General features: G+C 36.5%; 1 protein-coding gene across 1 annotated transcript in view; it reads right to left on the minus strand.

The window, feature by feature from the left end:
- Nucleotides 1-19196, minus strand: part of snd1 (staphylococcal nuclease and tudor domain containing 1) — a 234779-nt gene that overhangs the window by 131331 nt on the left and 84252 nt on the right. The window contains exon 16 of the mRNA XM_073838844.1: nt 7012-7121. Coding sequence (XP_073694945.1) covers nt 7012-7121 — 110 coding nt within the window. The remainder of the gene's footprint in view (nt 1-7011; nt 7122-19196) is intronic.

The raw sequence follows: 19196 nt of genomic DNA on the forward strand, positions 1-19196 counted from the left end.
TTCTAAGAAAAAAGGCCATAATTGTAAAATATAAACTTGCAATTCTGAGAGAAAAGCCACAATTGCAAGATATAAACTCACAATTACGTCAGTGACACTTTAAATACAAACCAGTATATTAATTTATTGTTTCTCTTAAGTAAGCCAAACAGGTTTACAACAAAGTTTCACTTTTTGCTTAAATAATACTTTAAACAAAGCAACAGAACATTTATTGAGCAAAAAGAGCTAAGATAGAAACTGATTTCAGTCATAGCTAGACTACAAGGAAACAGGATCAGTGATCTTTAAGAGTAAAATAAGATACAGATAGAGAGGGCAAGAAATACTCCAGAGGACTGGCTCATTACTCAGTTCTTGTAATCGTTGAACAACAGAAACAACTGCAGTGCTTCAACATTACTAATGATGCTGTGATATCAGAGCAGTGAGTTCAGAGACCTTTTAATATCTGCTTTCAGATTCAATTTTTACCTCATTTAAAATCCGGCTCAACTCTAAAATCTTGCACGGGCTGAAATCACTTGAATTTATTAATCTAAAAATAATGTGCCCTTACAAAAGAATTCATTAGACCTTGGCTGGAAAAGCAGCTAGAGAAAGGGATGAGAATCGTACAGTGGAACCAAATGTATAAGTACAGAGACAAATCTCATTCTTATGAACTCCGTTCCAGCACATTAATACTTAAAAATCATGACAGCAGGACAAACGGAGCAAAAATCTGAAAATCCCATGACGGCCGTACTTCAAATATGTATGAACGGCCACATTCGGTTGAAACAAGAGGCCACTGGCGGAGTTTATGACATGCGTTACAGTTTGAGGATATGTGTGGTGAGGAGAAATCTCTAATGTGACTCTACCACAGCAGCTCTCCCAGAGGAGCTCAGCCGCCCAGAGTGTGTCCTGCCTGTCAAACACACCATTAATTATTCAGCGAGAGAGGGAGAGATGGTGGGCTACACTGATCAGCAACACAGAACAAATTAGAGAGAGCGAGAGAGATGTAGAGATGGAAATAGAGATAATCTTAAGTAATGATGTTGGGATGTGCGGCTTATGTAATGGCAGAACTCTATGGTGCTGCTCGCCAGTGCAAAACTCGCCAACACGATGTGGGTTGTATGGGTGGTTGCCAGAGTGTTGTTGCTTACAGGCAGAAGTCAAAGGGGCCACATCAAAGCCTCTATAGTATTTTGAGGAGAGTTGCACCAGCCGTTTGTTAAACCTTAATTAAATTAGAATGTAAAGTTTACACTAAAGGCCAAGTTTTTATTTCCTACGTACTGAACAAAGATGCAAAGCAAAACTTGCACTCTGTAATATCTATTCATATATGATATAGCGTCAAAGTATGTATTTTTGTTAATCTTGATATTGCTGAAAGTTCAAGCTTTCAAGCACAACTGGTCAACAGTAATTCAATATAGTACAATATAATATAATTACAATAGGTATCAACAAATATAGCTTCAAATAGCAATTAACTGTGTTCAAGTGTTTAGAGACCTTTGAGCAATTATAGACATTTCAAGATGATTTTACCCAAAAGGGCTGAAAAAATCATAAATAAAATCACTAGAAATATTTAATGATTTATCAGTTTTGACCAGTAGGTGGCGCTGCTCCCAAATTGATGAAGTGTGGTTAACTAGGGGTGCCAATACGCCAAATAATTTCAGAAAAACAGACTTGGGTCGATATTGGCAATTTTCATATCACCTGACCACTAAGTGGCACTAAGTGTGCAGGTAACCTCACGACATGGCTGTCATAAGTTTGGTCTGAATATGATAAAACGTTGAGGAGATATAGCCTCATGTACACTTTGGTGAGCTCTTCGTCAAATTCGTTTGTGCGATATTTGAGAATGGTTGAGTCTATCAAAAAGCTTTTGATAAATTTGTTAGGACCATCTGAAGACGGTCTGTATCAACTTCGGTGAAAAATCGGATGAACCATATATGATGAGTTCGAAAAAGTAGCTTTACATAATATTAAATATTTAACAAACTGTTTGATTGGCAGCAGTGGTTTTAAAGGCAAAGTTGTTCAGAATGAGGAGGTCTAACATATCATAAGAATATTGCAACAATTCTGAGAAAAAAGTCACAATTGTGAGATATAAACTCAAAATTGAGAAAAAAAAGTATTTTGTGCGTTATTCGGGAATGGTTGAGCTTTAAAAAAGTTTTGATAACTTTATGACCATCTGAAGATTGGAAAAATTGGATGAACCATCTAGGATGAGTTCGAAAAAGTAACTTTACATAATGTTAAGAAGTTATTGAACAGTTTGATTGCCAGCAGTGGTTCTAAAGGCAAAGCTGTTCAGAATGAGGAGATCTAACATATAATATGAATATTAAAACAATTTTGAGAAAAAAAAAAAGTACAATTGCGAGATATAAACTTGCAATCCTGAGGGGAAAAACAGACACAATTGTGAGATATAAACTCACAATTCTAAGAAAAAAAGTTATTTGTGCGTTATTCGAGAATGGTTGAGTCTATCAAAAAGCTTTTGATAACTTTAAGACCATCTAAAGATCAAGTTGTATCAACTTCAGTGAAAAAACTCAGATGAACCACCTAGGAGGAGTTCGAAAAAGCAGCTTTACATAATGTTAAATATTTAACGAACAGTTTGATTGCCAGCAGCGGTTCTAAAGGCAAAGTTGTTCAGAATAAGGAGATCTAACATAACTTGAATATTGTATGTGCGAAACGTTGTGTGATATATGAGGCGTAAAACAACAGCGCCACGCAGTGGCCAATTTCTTTCGAATTTCTTACAGACATCTAGGGTCATGAGTCAAACAGGCCCATCGAGTTACATTCCAATCACCCTCCGTTAACCTTGTCAAATAGGTGCTAATAAGTTGATTGGCTGATTGCGGCCATATTTTAAAAGATACTCCAGTGCCCTCATAGAAATTGGTGGCACCTTGGATAAAGCCACTGTTTATGCATTTTCGGGTACAGAGTTATAGCCAGTTTTTTTTTTTACCTGTTACAGAACGCCAAACACCAAGTGACTAATTCAGTAAAAGCAGCTCCACCCTTTATGAAAGTTTTGGCATCCCGTCACAATGTTGAGTTTATTTTTTTATTTATTTTTTTGATAATTATTGATATTCAATCATTGATATTCAGGCCGATTGGGATGAACCTTGGTGACCTGCTGCTCGGGAACGCAGTAGTGTAACAGTCCTGGGAGGCAATAACACAGGAATACTTTGATTGGGACCAAGTTTGATGACATTAACCTGGTTTCCATCCAAAGTTGTGAATTTAACTTAATGTTGCATAAAACATTATAGTGCGAATAAGCACTGTTCCCATTTGAAGAAACAAAGAGAACAAAATTGTCACTTCCTGATAAACTGGTGCTAAATATCACTAAGAAAAGTGGCAGAAGCCACTGAATATAATCATTTTCATATAATAAATTACTTGTAGCTCAGAGCGAGCAGACAAAACACAATTAATGCAGTCATTGCCTTCGTAGACGCCTGCTGTTCAGGAACGCAGTCGTGTAACAGTTCAGGGAGGCAATAATGCAGAAATACTTTGACAGCAGACTTTGCTCAGGCATTACAGAATGATCATAACATTTCAGACGCAGTCCAACAAGATTGGTCCACTGGTTAGTCAGGTTATGCCGTCTCAGTGTAAAGTCACATGACTTTTGATGTGCTTGGAGAAATTTATTCAGCAAATGTGTTTCCAACTCTGATCATTCAGCTCAAGTGAGCATAAAAACAAATTAAGGGAATTTTTGGGGACATTTGGCAGCTATTGTAAACTACTACCATTCCTCCAAGTCTCTACGACTTGCAGTTTGGTTTGCCTGATCACTTTTAGATGGAGAATGCTGATCTTTGGCCATTCTAACAATTCCAATAGGGTTTCAGCATCAAGTTGGTGCAACTAGGTAATATGACTTGGGTTCTTGAGCATGGGACAACTAAGTTTGAACATGTAGTTGTTAGTTGACATAGAAAGTAAATCACAAAGAGATGCATATTAACCAGACATAAATCACTCAAGAGGTAAAGATAGTAGGCCAACTCACAGACCATGTGTATGAGCGAGACACTAAGACACACTCAGATCGAGACACTACGGGGGTGTATGTGTGTAAGACGTAGCGGTTTTGAACAAAAAGGTCATTTGTTGAGTTTGGACGATCTGTGAGAGGCAGCTGGGGTGGCACGCATGAGGATGAGTCATGACTGTGTCCGAGCAGCTCTCTCTCTCCAAGCTGCCACGCTTGAGTTTCTGCATGTGCTGCCATCAACAGTCCTCTTTCCCATCACTTTACTGCATGAATGCACGCACACACACACACACACAAAACCGCCTCTGCTCTACTTCGCTAAAGCAAGAGATGGACAAGTGAAAAAAATGAAAATCTATTATGCTACTTAGGACTGGTTTTGTGGTCCAGGGTCAGCATTCTGTGGCAGGGATCTTAGGTCAGGTAGCAGGATACTTTCTCTTGTCCTCATCTGCCAATTTTACAATATTAAAACTGACAAATGTTGATTCATTTCTATATTAATTTGACTATATCAAAGCACAAACACTCGCAGACGCTTTGGTTCTTTCTGTAGCAGCTTGCTATGTGTGCTTTAGGAAATCCAAAGCCTACAGTCTTAATTCCACTTGGTGCAAACCTCAAAAGCAGGAGGTGTGTGTGGAAGAAACACGCAGCCTCTCATGCCAGTTTAATTATGTGCTTCAGATCATAAGAGATTACAGCCAGATTGAGAGAGGAACAACTTTTAGGATGCAGCTTAAAGTGGGCAATACAAACACAACGGCCTCCCACGGCACAAACAGATGCATGTATGGAAAGCGGGACAAAAAATGAAAAACGAAAGCACTGATGTTTTATGCACCCCTTCACATAAAGCCTGAAATACTGTGGAGATTAGTTTCGTTATTTGAATACAAGGCTGATTCTTTAATCACTTGGCATCGAAATATTTAACTGAAGTATCCATTTTTTTCTCCTCAAAGAATGATGAAATCTGGAACTCACATTCTGATGAGAACATCTGTTTTATGTTGTTGAATGGATCATATTTGATGTGCATGCAGCACTATTTGGCCAATAAATTCAAGATATGTGGCCCTGGACCATACAACCAGTCATAAGGATCAATTTTTTGAAATTGAGATTTATAAATCAACAATAATCAATAATATTTTGCCAAGATACAACTACTTTAAAATCTGGAAAGGGTGCAAAAAAATCTAAATATTGAGAAAATCGCCTTAAAGTTGTCCAAATGAGGATCTTAGGAATGCATATTACTAATCAAAAATGTTTTGATATGCTTACAGTAGGAAATGTACAAAATATACTTATACAACATAATATTTACGTATTATCCTAATGAGTTTTGGCATAAAATAACCCATATCTGACCCATATAATGTATTTGTGGCTATTGCTACAAATATACATGTGCGACTTATGACTGGTTTTGTGGTCCAGGGTCACATTTTTTTATTAGCAGATAATACTTTGTTGTATTATACATTTTAATAAATCTTTCTTTTTTTATATTACATATTTATAAAAGATAATAAACTAATTATTCAAAACTTAAAATATTTTTGGAAAAACTGAAAAAAAAAATCCATATATTTACCAAAGAAATTAGAATCTACAAACATCATATTCACTGTACAATATACAATTTAGAAACCTAGAATCAGGTAGGTACATTTTTCTATAATACAATATCTAAAATAAATTAAATTCACTGTAGAAAATGTTTATGAAAATTTAGAAACCTAGAAACAAACACTGAATATATTTTTCTATATATATATATTATTTTAAATATAATATTACATATTAAACTATTAGGATTCACTGTAGAACTCTGTAGTTCTTTGTGATGGCAAAAACAAAAAACATTTTAATATAACCACCTTGAAAATAAACATTCGTCCTATGAATGTAAAAAATTATATATATAGTAGCCATATAGTTTAAGAACTACTAGAAATGTTTATATACATTTAAGATTTATTTTTGCCCTTTTATTTTTACTTTATTGGGATATGGCAGGATGTAGACAAGAAGTGAAGTGGTAGAGAGAGGTGGGATTCCAACTCGGGACGCCCAAATGTCAGTGCGCTGCCATGAGGCCTATTGGCACCAGCTGAAATGTTTAAATTAATTAATTTTTAATTACTCTACCACAAAAAAAAAAAGAAAGTTTCTAGCTTAAATCATACTAAAATTAAATTCACTGTGAGCATGGGAAACCTGCAAATGTATTATTGCAGGTCCAACATCTACTATCCATAAAGATAGACTAGTACTCTTACACACAAATGACACTTCACACCTTTTGAGTGGATCACGACCCACTCTTTTCCTCAAGAATGTCCGTTTCGCATAACAGGCGAGGCTTTGTTTCGCTGTGGGCGATGGAGGTCATTAGGACTTTTTTTTCCCTTGCTTCCTGTTGCTTTTGTAATTCTCAGCAGTAGGTTCCTATGTCCAGTCTCTCTGTAAGTGCCGGTTAAAGTAAGGCTCTTAAAAAAGCTCCTCTCATTAGGCCCGACTGCACCGCCAACCTCATTCACACAACATTAACGGAAACAGCACCGGCACAGCGTCAAGCACCCTGAGGACAAGGTAAGAATAGTGTGCAATCGTGTGATTTCCATCACATCTGCGGATCCTCAATTTGGTCATGCAATTTCTGTGACCATTATTCATAGAGTACGAAAATATATCCAGCCATTCTCTGAATATAAGACGGAGCTGGCTTCTAACGGGTGTTTGAGTATCTCAAGTGAAGTACGACAGCAGTAAAGAGACAGACCAAGAAGAAAACGGGCAGATAGTTGTCACAAAATGACCGGCGAGACCAAACAACACAGGCGCTGTCATGTCAACTACAGAAATGGAAAGTCTAGAAACAGCTTGTAAAGACTAAAGCGACAGAAACAGGCTGTAAATGACAGGAGCCTTACCTCTCTCTGAAGAACCAGCTCTTTGGTGAAGTTTGTGGCTTCCTCGCTGAACGGCTCTGCCACTTGCATCCCACCTGGCATGTTTCGGGACCCTCGGGGACACTCGATACCTGAACACACACAAACATAGTGAGGGTGAACCTCAAGCATGGAAAAACAGACCTTGGCTTTGCTTATTAGACTTACACAACAATATAATTGATAAATGTAGTTCTGAACTGAATAAACCATACCAGAAAATGCACTCACAAATAAGCATATTAAGATATTGGTACAAAAGGTCATCGCTTTTTTTATGATAATAGAAAATTCACCCTCATAACCCAAAAATATATATAAACCCACACAATAAGTAGCCAATCGGGATCATCCAGCTTTGAGAACGGAAAGAAAAGACTAAAACAACTCAATTATCTGGTAATTGTCAGTAAATAGTCCCAAAATTAGCATTTAAATTGCTCCGGGCATCCGATCTGCTCAAAGGCAGAACACGATTTCTGACAATAACAGAGTGTTTTCGGAGACGGACGTTTGTAAACTGGTTGAAGAGCACATAAGAGCGACACTGCATGAGAAACGAGACTGAAAAACTATTAGGAAGGAATCTGTCTCGAGTGAGCTGGTCTTAAAAGCACAGAGCCGCCTTAAAAATTGCACTTTGACAGGCTCTTAGTCAAATAGCATCTTTATCTGTTTTCAATAAAAACCAGCCCATCATGCCTTGACCTCTTTGTTAAAGAAATCAGTTTATACAGATCGGCGCATATAAATATTATCTACAGAGCGGCTGCTATTGCCACTCATCAGAAACAGCATTCAGAAAATGATGAAATTGCAGCCTTGGAAGGGGAAATATTTGAAACGCTATTTGTAAAAAGTTCCAAGGTTATGATAAAAATGTCTCAAGCTGTTTTCTTTTTCTTCCGTTTCCTCGCCGCTCTCGATGAAAGGAGCTGCGTGCGTAAGTGATTTTCTCTTGAACAGACGTAATGACTTCTAACAGTCAACGCCTCCTTCCGTGCCCCTGAAAAATGCCGTTTCACCGCAGGGCACAGGGCTTCAATACGCATACTGAACAAAACACAGCAGTTCAACCTGCTCAACCCTGACTTCCTCAATTAGAACCGAACGATCAAATAATTGTTAGCCGTGCTGATTCAGAGATGTCACAGGGCAAGCGTAGACGTCCATTTCAAGAAAATGTTTGGAAGCTTTTTTGTTTGCTGCGTGTTACGCGATGAAAATATTTATTCAGACCAGAGAACTGCATCGACAAATGGAAGAAGAAAAAAAAGATATGAATGTAATTTGTAGCTGTGCGTGAACCTGTTCCAGGATCAGTCTGTGCCAATTAGGCTGACTGTGATCATTTCCGACAGTGGGAAATCTGATCCTAGAGTGGATGTGTCAACGCAAAAACATTTCTAACATAAAACAGAAAAGTAAATAAAAACATGTTCACCAGATTTCCCTTGAATCTTTTACAAAACAGCAAAATACAGTTGAAGTCAAAAGTTTACATACACCTTGCTGAATCTGCAAAATGTTAATTATTTTACCAAATAAAAGGGATCATACAAAATGTGTGATAGTTGTTCATAGGTCCCTTGTTTGTTCTTCTGAAAAATCCTTCAGATCTCACAAATTCCTTGGTTTTTCAGCATTTTTGTGTATTTGAACCATTTCCAACAATGACTGAATGATTTTGAGATCTATCTTTTCACACTGAGGACAACTGAGGGACTCAAATGCAACTATTACAGAAGAGTCAAAAGCTCACTGATGCTTTAGAAGGAAGCATAAAGTATTAATAGACAGGGGGTGAAAACTTTTTGAATTTGAATATCAAGGTAAATGTAACAATTTTGTGTATTGGCAAACATGTAATTATCTTTTTTAGATTCTGAAGGGCAGTACTAAATGAAAAAAACATTATATTTAGGCAAAATAAGAAAAATTAACATCATTTTGTCCAAAAGTTTTCACCCCTGGCTCTTAATGCATCGTTTTTCCTTCTGAAGCATCAGTGAGCATTTGAACCTTCTGTAATAGTTGCATATGACTCCCTCAGTTGTCCTCAGTGTGAAAAGATGGATCTCAAATTTATACAGTCATTGTTGGAACTGGTTCAAATACACAAAAAAGCTGAAAAACCAAAGAATTTGAGAGACCTGAAGGTTTTTTCTAAAGAACAGCAGGCAGTTTAACTGTTCAGGACAAAAAAAAAGAGACTCATTACCAACTATCACTAGAAAAAAAGCCGTGGATCATTCAGGTAACACCACAGTATTAAGAATCAGATGTATGTAAACTTTTGAACAGGATAATTTTTATAAATTCAACTATTATTTTCTCTTGTGGACTATATGTAAACGTCTTACGTGAAATATCTTATTCAGGTCAGTACATTTTGCAGATTCTGCAAGGTGTATGTAAACTTTCGACCTCAACTGTATATAGTGAAGACAAAATGGGCCATTTATGTTCTTTGTAATTTATGTGCTAATCCCATAGAAATTACAAATTTTTACTTCTACAGAGCTGCCCTTGTATTGGACACTCTTATATCTCCAGTGCAGTTCACAGTGTTAGCAGGAGATAAACTGTGTGTTTCTGCTGAGATATTTAGACAAGCAGAGGATCAGAAAGCACCTCGGTATTCCTCAGCCACAATTACAGCTGCTGAAATATTCTGTGACTTCTGCGAGAAGACTGCAGCAGAGCTCCTGCGGAGAGAACCAACACACTTGCTCGCTCACTCGCTCTCTCTCTCTCTCCCTTCTGGTGCCCAATATCACAGTTCTTCACAGGAGACGCGGCATACGACGGGAAAGGAACAGAGAGGTTTTGTATCCAAGCTGCTAGGGGTTGTCAAAAGTAACGCTACTCTGGTAGCGGGCTGATACTTAAAGAAAAAAATACCAGTGCTTCTACAGTACTAGTAGCACAGAACATATAGATATAGACTTAGGTCTTAAGTGTGTACATTACAATTCAAAAGTTTGGAAACTATTAGATTTTTTAAAAAGTTCACCCAAGAATGAAAATTCTGTTATTGATATATATACTCACCCCCATGTCAAGCCAAAACTGTAAGACCTTTGTTCATCTTTGGAACACAAATGAACATATTTTTAATTAAATCTGAGAGCTTTGACCCTACAAACGAACCAAATTTCTTTGAAAGTTTAAGTCAAGTCAACTTATCAGCTATCTGGTGGTAACTTTTATATCGATGTCTTGAGAAAAACGTGTTTTTCCCATGATACGCACGCATCCCCAACCTAACCATCCACTTTGGAGCATAAATTGTCATCACGCTCCTTCCCATGCCACAATAACACATACAGACTTGGTATATCCCTAAAACAACTGCTGCAAATGACACATGGCTGCAGCGTTTCTGCATCCAAGACCCAATTCTGACAGCTCCATCTTTTAATGCAAGTGACAACAACTTTCTGAGATGAAACCTTTCCTTTTCAGGCTATCGCTCAAATATATACACCTAGGTTATGAGTGTTTTGTCAGCATGATATTTTCTGACAATCCCTCCTGATCTAATATACAGTAAAACATCAAATTACATCATAACTCGTTCCCTGTATCCATCAGACGAGCACAGCGAGTGGAACATCCAGAACATTCTGTTACAGAAGACGCTGCTGGCTGCTCCCGTGGAGGGAGAGAAGGAAAATGAAGAGAAGACAAGAAGAGATTTAAAAGAGGATGGCTGAAGACAGGAACACTGTGTCTAATAACTTCAAGTGAAGTCGTAATAAAGGCCTGACAGTAGTAGGCAGCTGTCTGTGCACGTCTGCAGAGGGGCTTTTGACTGCAGGGAGTTTTTGCACCGAAAGGATTCACACTGAGAATGGCTCAAATTTTCATTCACTGCTGCTATGGCTTATGTTACTTTTGACTAGTCGAAATGTCTATTTATGAAGCCACAACCATAAATATTGTGCTACTGGTTGATGGGTATTGAATATACTTGATATAGTTTGTCTTTGGGGACTGACCTTCGGCTAGTAATTAACCATCCAGAATACCCTAGAAAATGTGTGTGCGCACAGACACATACATATTTTATATATAACTCAGTATTTTTCCCCTTTGCATGAAGAAATATATAGAACTTTTGACAAAAGCCAAAAGTTCTTCAAAAAAGATCAGGAAGAAAGCTCAGACCGGTGCCATGCAGAAGCAGCAACAGCACGAACCACCACCAACGCCTGAAAATTTGGGATTGAATCCAAAAATGTCCATTTTATGGATGCGAAGTATTACTACTAAAGTATTACAAAGTATACTACAATTTTACTAGAGTAAAACCACTGTTAATTTTATTAAAGGATCTGTATGTGTGTATACTCTCTTTTTTTGTTTTTATAAATGTACTGCATTAATGGTTTAATGTTTTCTACTGTTTAAGAAAAAAAAATAGCTTAATTGCTTCAAAGTCTCGCCCTAATCGAATAAATCATTATACGCAAAGTTCCGATCTAAATCAAATGATTCGTGATCCACGTTCTGAAGTCCCAATCTGAATTTTATTTAGATCGGGACTTCAAATCAAATGATTTGCGATACGCGATTTGAATCATTCAATTTGCTAAATGGTTTTAAAACCTGTTCCAATCTAAATCAAATTAGCAATATGTGCTTCGAAGTTCCAATCTGAATCAAATAATTCACATCCCATGCTCCAAAGTTCCAATCTAAAACAAAAGGTTTAAGAACCTGCTCCGAAGTTCCGATCTAAATCAAATGATTCGTGATCCACGTTCTAAAGTCCCGATCTGAATTTTATTAAGAACGGGACTTCAAATCATGTATCACAAATCATTTCATTAGAATCATTCAATTTTGTAAATGGATTCACAAACCCATTCTGATCTAGCAAGTCCTGATCTGAATCAAATGATTCACGACACACAAAGTTTCGATCTGAATCAAACAATTCGCAATCCTGAAGCTGCGATCTAAAGCAAAAGATTTGTGAAACTGCTCCGAGGTTCTGATCTAAATCAAATGATTCGTGATCCACATTCTGAAGTCCCAATCTGAAATTTATTTTGAATCATTCAATTTGCTAAATGGTTTTAAAACCCGATCTAAATCAAATTAGCAATATGTGCTTCGAAGTTCCAATCTGAATCAAAAGGTTTGTGAACCTGCTCCGAAGTTCTGATCTAAATCAAATGATTTGTGATACACATTCTGAAGTCCCAATCTGAATTTTATTTAAATCGGGACTTCAAAACGTTTATCGCAAATTATTTGATTTGAATCATATTACTGAATGATTCACAAACCCGTTCCAATCTAAATCAAATAAGTGATACACACTCCGAAGTCCCAATCTGAATCAAATGTTTCACTATACGCAATGTTCGGATCTGAATCAAATTATTTGATACACAAAGTTCTGATCTGAATCAAATGATTCACAATCCGTGCTCTGAAGTTTCGAACTAACGCAAAAGATTCGAAAACCCGCTCTGAAGTTCTGATCTAAATCAACTGTTTCACGATCCATGCTCTAAAGTCCCGATCTGAATTCGATTTATATCGGGACTTCAAAACGCATATCGCAAATCATTGGATTGGAATAATTCAATTTGCAAAAGATTCACAAACCCATTCCAATCCAAATCGAAAGAGTCATGATATGTGCTCCGAAGTCCCAACTTAAATCAAATGATTCGTGATTCGCGAAGTTCTGATCTAAATCAAATGATTCGCGATACACTATTTGAAGTCCCGATCTGAAACAAATGATTCGCGACCCAATTGGAGAGTTTCTAAATAGTGAATCATTTTGTGACACAATGGTTTAACTGATTCAGAGATTCAAAAAGCTCTATTTCACCCATCGCTACCTGCTGTTTAAAATCATTACAAACGATGTCGCTTCGAAAATGAATGGCTCTTTGAATTTGATCTGGTTTTTGCTAGTGAATCGCTTGAAATGAATGACTAAAGTTATGAGTTTGAATCAATCGGAGTGGTTCCAGCATAAATGACTCAACTGATTCGGTTCATCCGTTTCTCTTTTCACGTCTTCAGCCATGTTTACACGACACTGTCAGGTCTACTACTGGCTCAGCTCGATTATTTTTTGACATTAACTGAAATAAGCGAAAAAGGAATGTTTTCTGAATTGTGTGAATTTGCGTGAAAAGATATACGCTTATTGACAAAACTTTAAATTTCATAGATGCATAGTCTTGCCACTGATGTCGGGAGAATCTGAAAACTCTTATGTTCACTTTTACATCCAAATACAAAATACCTGCATTGCTTAGAAGACACTGTTGTCACTACAGCTGCTCGAGTGCGGGGAAAATGGCAGACAGCATACAGCTGGCTGAAGGCGGATATATGCTAATACGGGACAGTCCGGCTGTCCAAAAATCAAAACGGATTGCAATTGAGACTGCAAACACCATGTAAAAGTAAATTGTGCATCTGACATCCCATTTAAAATTAACATTCTAAAACCACTGGGATAAATACAAGTCAGCAAAACTAAAACTTGCTGAGCGCATCTTTAACTGTAGTCTACATGCAATCGTCCCGCTCAAGAAAAGCATGATTGTACATTAAACACTCATATCTTCTCCATATGTTTCACTTCTGCATGAGGAAATGGTAGAGCTCCTATCTCTTCCTCCATGAAAATATGAAAATATAGATACATGACTGAAGCCAGCCAAGGCCAGACCATAAAAGCAGGAGCTTTGGCTCTAAAGACAAAAGAAACTCAGAAAATGCACCGCTCTGTAAAAGCACTCCAAGGCCTTCAACTGCCCTAGCAGAGTGAGAACAGCGCATGTTAGTAATACAAAAAATATCGTACTACTTTTCCTCAAGAGAATCACCAACAAAGTGCAGCACTCAGACAAGACTCTCTCTCGGCTGAAAAACAGATGACACGCTCTCAGCGTAGCTATATGCTCAGTAATGTGATGTACAGAGTGATGCCCTGCGTCATTGCCGGCTCCTTTACGACAGGGTCACTCTTCATCATGACATTAACGTCAATGCATTCGCCATCTTTGCTGCCAAAACAATGTGATACCACTAGAGCTTTGAGTGAAAATTGTTTGTATCTGAGAACTCTTGTGTGTGTGTGTGTGAGAGAGAGTGTGTGTGTGTGTGTAAGACAGAAAGCGAGAGCGAGCGCGAGCGCGAGAGCGAGAGAGAGAGAGAGAGAGAGAGAGAGAGAGAGAGAGAGAGAGAGAGAGAGAGAGAGAGAGAGAGAGAGAGAGAGAGAGAGAGAGAGATCCTGTCTCTTCAAATGGAAATGTCTGGACTTATATAACCAAGCACAGTTTAGAGTTCGGAAACCAATTTATCACTATGCTCACCCACATGAGAGGGAGAGAGGGGAAGGATTGTGCAGTTTCCCATTTGATCATGAAATACTTAAAGCAGCTTTAAGTTGTGGTGGAACACACACACACAGTTTTTTTTAAAAACACTAGTGTTCAAAAGTTTTGAGTCTTAACATTTTAATGTTTTTGAAAGAACTCACCAAGGTCGCATTTATTTGACCAAAATACAGTAAAAACACTAATAATGTGAAGTAATATGACAATTTAAAATAAGTGTTTTCTATTTAAATTAGTGCTGTTAATCCATAAAAAAAATAACTAATTAAATCACACTTTTGTTCTGAAATTAATCGCGATTAATGCGATTAATCGTGATTAATCCAGCCTAACATTAAAGTTTTTGAATATACTTTTATATTTAAATAATTTCACATTCAATCTTCAAACTAATGTAGAAAAAAAACAAAGGCAGTATATATTTTTTTATATTAGTTTAATGGTATCTTTTTTTGTGTCTCTAGAAAATTGTTCTTTTTTCCCTAGTATTTAACCATTGACTATAGCCATTCAACATTACAGTAATAACTGAGAGCTATCAATTTTAACATGTACATTTTTTTAACGCCATTAAACTGGACAAATTAATCGTCAGTGTTAATGCGCCAATTTTGATAGCACTAATTTTTATTACATTTTAAAATATAATTTGTGACCTTGGACCACAAAACCAGTCTTAAGTAGCACGGGTATATTTGTAGCAATAGCCAAAAATACATTGTATAGATCAAAATTATAGATTTTTCTTTTATGCCAAAAATCATTAGGATATTAAGTAAAGATCATGTTCCATGAAGATATTTTGTAAATTTCCTACCATAAATACATCAAAACTTAATTTTTGATTTGTAATATGCATTGCTTAGAACTTCGTTTGGAAAACTTTAAAGGTGATTTTCTCAATATTTAGATTTTTTTGCACCCCAGATTTTTAAATAGTTGTATCTCAGCCAAACATTGTCCTATCCTAAAACCACACATCAACGCAAAGCTTATTTATCCAGCTTTCAGATGATGATAAAGCCCTCTATATGTCCCACCCCAACTGCCTGAACAGGAAATACATCAATGTGTAGAGAAGGGAAAAAAAAAAAACTGAATTCAAACCTCCTTGATAAAAGCACCTTTCTTCTCTATACATGTTCCACTTCTGCTTGAGGAATGAGCAGAGCACCGAACTCTCTCCATCTATGAAAAGATGCAGGACTGAGGCACCGAAGATGGAGGAAACCCACATAATGCGTTGATGCATTTGATGACAATAAGAAAAGAGAAATTGAATTTCATGCTGGACTAAACCTTGAATACCCTGACAGAGCACCATAGCTCATTCTGAGCACATATGGGCTTTGACATGTGACCAATTTCTCCAAATCATCAAAGCACAAAAATCCACCATGTATCCAAGTTGCGAGTAGACGCACACGACCGTGAGCTGGCCTGCTCCAGAGCACATGAGCTTTGAGAAGCTCATCAAAGTTACATCAGGACCAGAGACGCCCTGAAGAGGGAAGATCCCCCCTGCCGATGCCCCGTCTCTCATACACCTCTGTTGAAACACAGCACTTTGATGTCTGCTTCAAACCACTCCTCCCTCTTTCTTTTCCAAGTGAAGATGACCGTCTTCCCCCTTTCACGCTTTCGCTTGCTCTTTATAGTGAGGCAGGAAGGAAGGACACTGTTGGGGGGAGGGGGGAACTCTGTTCTAAAAATCAAACAAGTGAACTTTCCTTCTGATCAGTGCTCAGGAGGGCAAGGAGAGGAGGAAAGCACACCTCAGGATACAAAGATGAGCAGCTGGCAGCGTACACACACACACACACACACACACACACACACACACACACTGAAAACAGCAGTCACATTGCACAGTAGTCTCAAAAAGTATCTGGACACTTAAAGTCACATTTTGAATTTCTCTGCAATTTATATTAAAGTTACTTCACACAAAAATGTAAATTCTATTATTAATTTCTCACACTCATGTCATTCCAAAACTATAATACCTTCGATCATCTTTGGAACATTAATTAAGATATTTCCGAGAAATCCGAGAGCTTTCTGACCCTCCATTAATACCAATGCAACTGACATGTTCAAAGCTCAGAAAGGTAGTAAGGACATCATTAAAATAGTTCATGTGACATCTGTGGTTCAACCGCAATTTTGTGAAGCTACAAGAAACCAATGACCAATGATAAGCTATTTTTGTTTTCTTTGCACAAGAGTATTCTTGTAGCTTTATAACATTACAGTTGAACCACTGATGTCACATGGACTATTTTAAGCATGTCTTTACTAGATTTCTGGGCCTTGAACGTGTCAGTTGTGTTGCTGTTTATGGAGGGTCAGAAAGCTCTCGGATTTCATCAAAAATGTCTGAATTTGTGTTATAAAGATGTACGAAGGTCTAGCTGGTTTGGAACGACATGAGAGTGAGTAACTAATGACAGAATTCTCATTTTTGGGTGAACTATCCCTTTAAAAACAGTTGTGTATTTAATATTTTGTGGGAAACAGAGATACATTTTATAATCTCAGGACTTTTAGATGAACAAAGTTGTAACATTACAAATGTTTTTACCTTCACTTTACTGTATCAATTTGATGCATCCTTGCTGAATAAAAGCATTAATTAAAAAAAAATCTTACTGAGTCCATATTTTGTTAACAGTAGTATAATAAAACAATGTGTGAACTAGAGAGTTACTGGCTTTTGTCTTCCATCCACCAGTGTTATTATTCTTAATACAAATCAAATTTAGGCATTTTTAAACATTTAAGTTTTTAAACTATATCTTTGGCAGCCCTAAAACAAGTAAAATACAACTTAAATTGAAACTAGAAACCTACAAGAGTGAAACAAAATAAACTAAATTAAACTGAGAAAAACTGTAAATTCAACTACAACAATATCCACTAGGGCTGCAACGATTCCATTCGAGTATTTGATTTTTAAAAATCCTTGATTGCCCATGTCGAATAATCGGCAAAATTTCATAGCGAAATGGACAAATTATTATTGCCTCATTGCTATTATATATGTATTTTAAGTCATTTTAAAGGCTATTGCTAACTCTTTTTTACTACAAAAAAAAATGTATAATCATCCGATGACTCGATTAATTGTCAAAATAATCGACAGATTACTCGATTACCAAAATAATCGTTAGTGACAGCCCTAATATCTGCTTCAGTTTTTCAGCCATTAATTTTAATCAAACTATTTTGCAGACATTTCATGAAGACCCTAAAGAATTATACCAACTTGTGGAAAATGGGCATTCGATGTCCTCTTTAAACATCTAAAAACAAAACTCTTCAGCCAATAAAAACAAGCTGCAGCCTAGGAGTTTTAAAACGTGGATTGTTTTAAAATGTTTTCCTTTAGAGAAGAAGGTTAATGACCCTAGACCGAAGAGGAGGACCTCTTTATTCTAGTCAGATATGATTTGCTATGGATTTGACTCCACTCAATTTCAAGAGATGATAAAACTAAACATTTTTTTTAAGGGGAGACATTTGAAAAACAAATTTATTTACATTAGTTAATGAGGGTGTATTCTATACTTTTAGATCCCTTCAGTGTATTTACTTTTCTAATAATACATTTTTGTAGCTCATGTTCAATTAATATTTAGTTTATAGTAAATTTCCTAATTAGCTTTGTTTAAAAACAGTTGAAGGCAATGATCTATACTATATAGTTGATGTCAAAAGTTTATACCCCCCTTTCAGTATCTGCAAAATGTTAATTATTTTACTAAAATAAGAGGGATCATACTAAATGCATGTTATTGTTTATTCAGTACTGACCTGAATAAGAGATTTAACATAAAAGATGTTTACATATAGTCCACAAGAGAAAATAATAGTTAAATTTATAAAAATAACCGTGTTCAAAAGTTTACATCCCCTTAATTCTTAATACTGTGTTCCATGTATTAAAAACCATGCAATAAATGCTTTTTAACTTTTTTAATTTGAAGATCAGGTTAAATTTAAACTTATTTTGCCTTCTGGGAGACATCTAAGTATCTTCTGTAGTGTCTGTAGGGCAGTACTAATTGAAAAAGTATGATATTTTGGCAAAATAAGAAAATTGTACACATCCTTATTCGGTTCAAAAGTTTTCACCCCCTGGCTCTTAATGCCTGTTTTTTGAGTGTTTGACCCTTTTGTAATAATTGCATATGAGTCCCTCAGTTGTCCTCAGTGTGAAAAGATGGATCTCAAAATCTTAGTTAAAGCTTAACTATTAGGGCTTTGTTTTCATTCAATTAATAGTTAAGTAAAAAAAAAGTCTAATATGTGACCCTGGACCACAAAACTTGTCGTAAGCGGCACGGGTATATTTGTAGCAATAGCCAAAAATACACTGTATGGGTCAAAATTATTGTTTCTATTACGTCAAAAATCATTAGGATTTTAAGTACAGATTATGTTCCATCAATCAATCAATCAATCAAATTTTATTTATATAGCGCCTTACAACAGCCAGAAAGGTGCCCAGGGCGCTTTCCAGAAAATATTTTCCATGAAAATATTTAGTATATTTCCTACCGTAAATATATCAAACTTAATTTTTGATTAGTAATATGCATTGCTAAGAACTTCATTTGGACAACTTTAAAGGTGATTTTCTCAATATTTTTTTGCACCCTCAGATTGCAGATTCCAAATATTGTCCTATCAACGAATGACTGGTTTTGTGGTCCAGGGTCACATATTTACAAATTCACTCCCTGCTCATGAAACTGTAGTAATACGTCAGGCCTGCTTCGA

Source organism: Garra rufa, chromosome 4 (genome assembly GCF_049309525.1).
Source record: "Garra rufa chromosome 4, GarRuf1.0, whole genome shotgun sequence".
Classification (NCBI taxonomy): domain Eukaryota; kingdom Metazoa; phylum Chordata; class Actinopteri; order Cypriniformes; family Cyprinidae; genus Garra; species Garra rufa.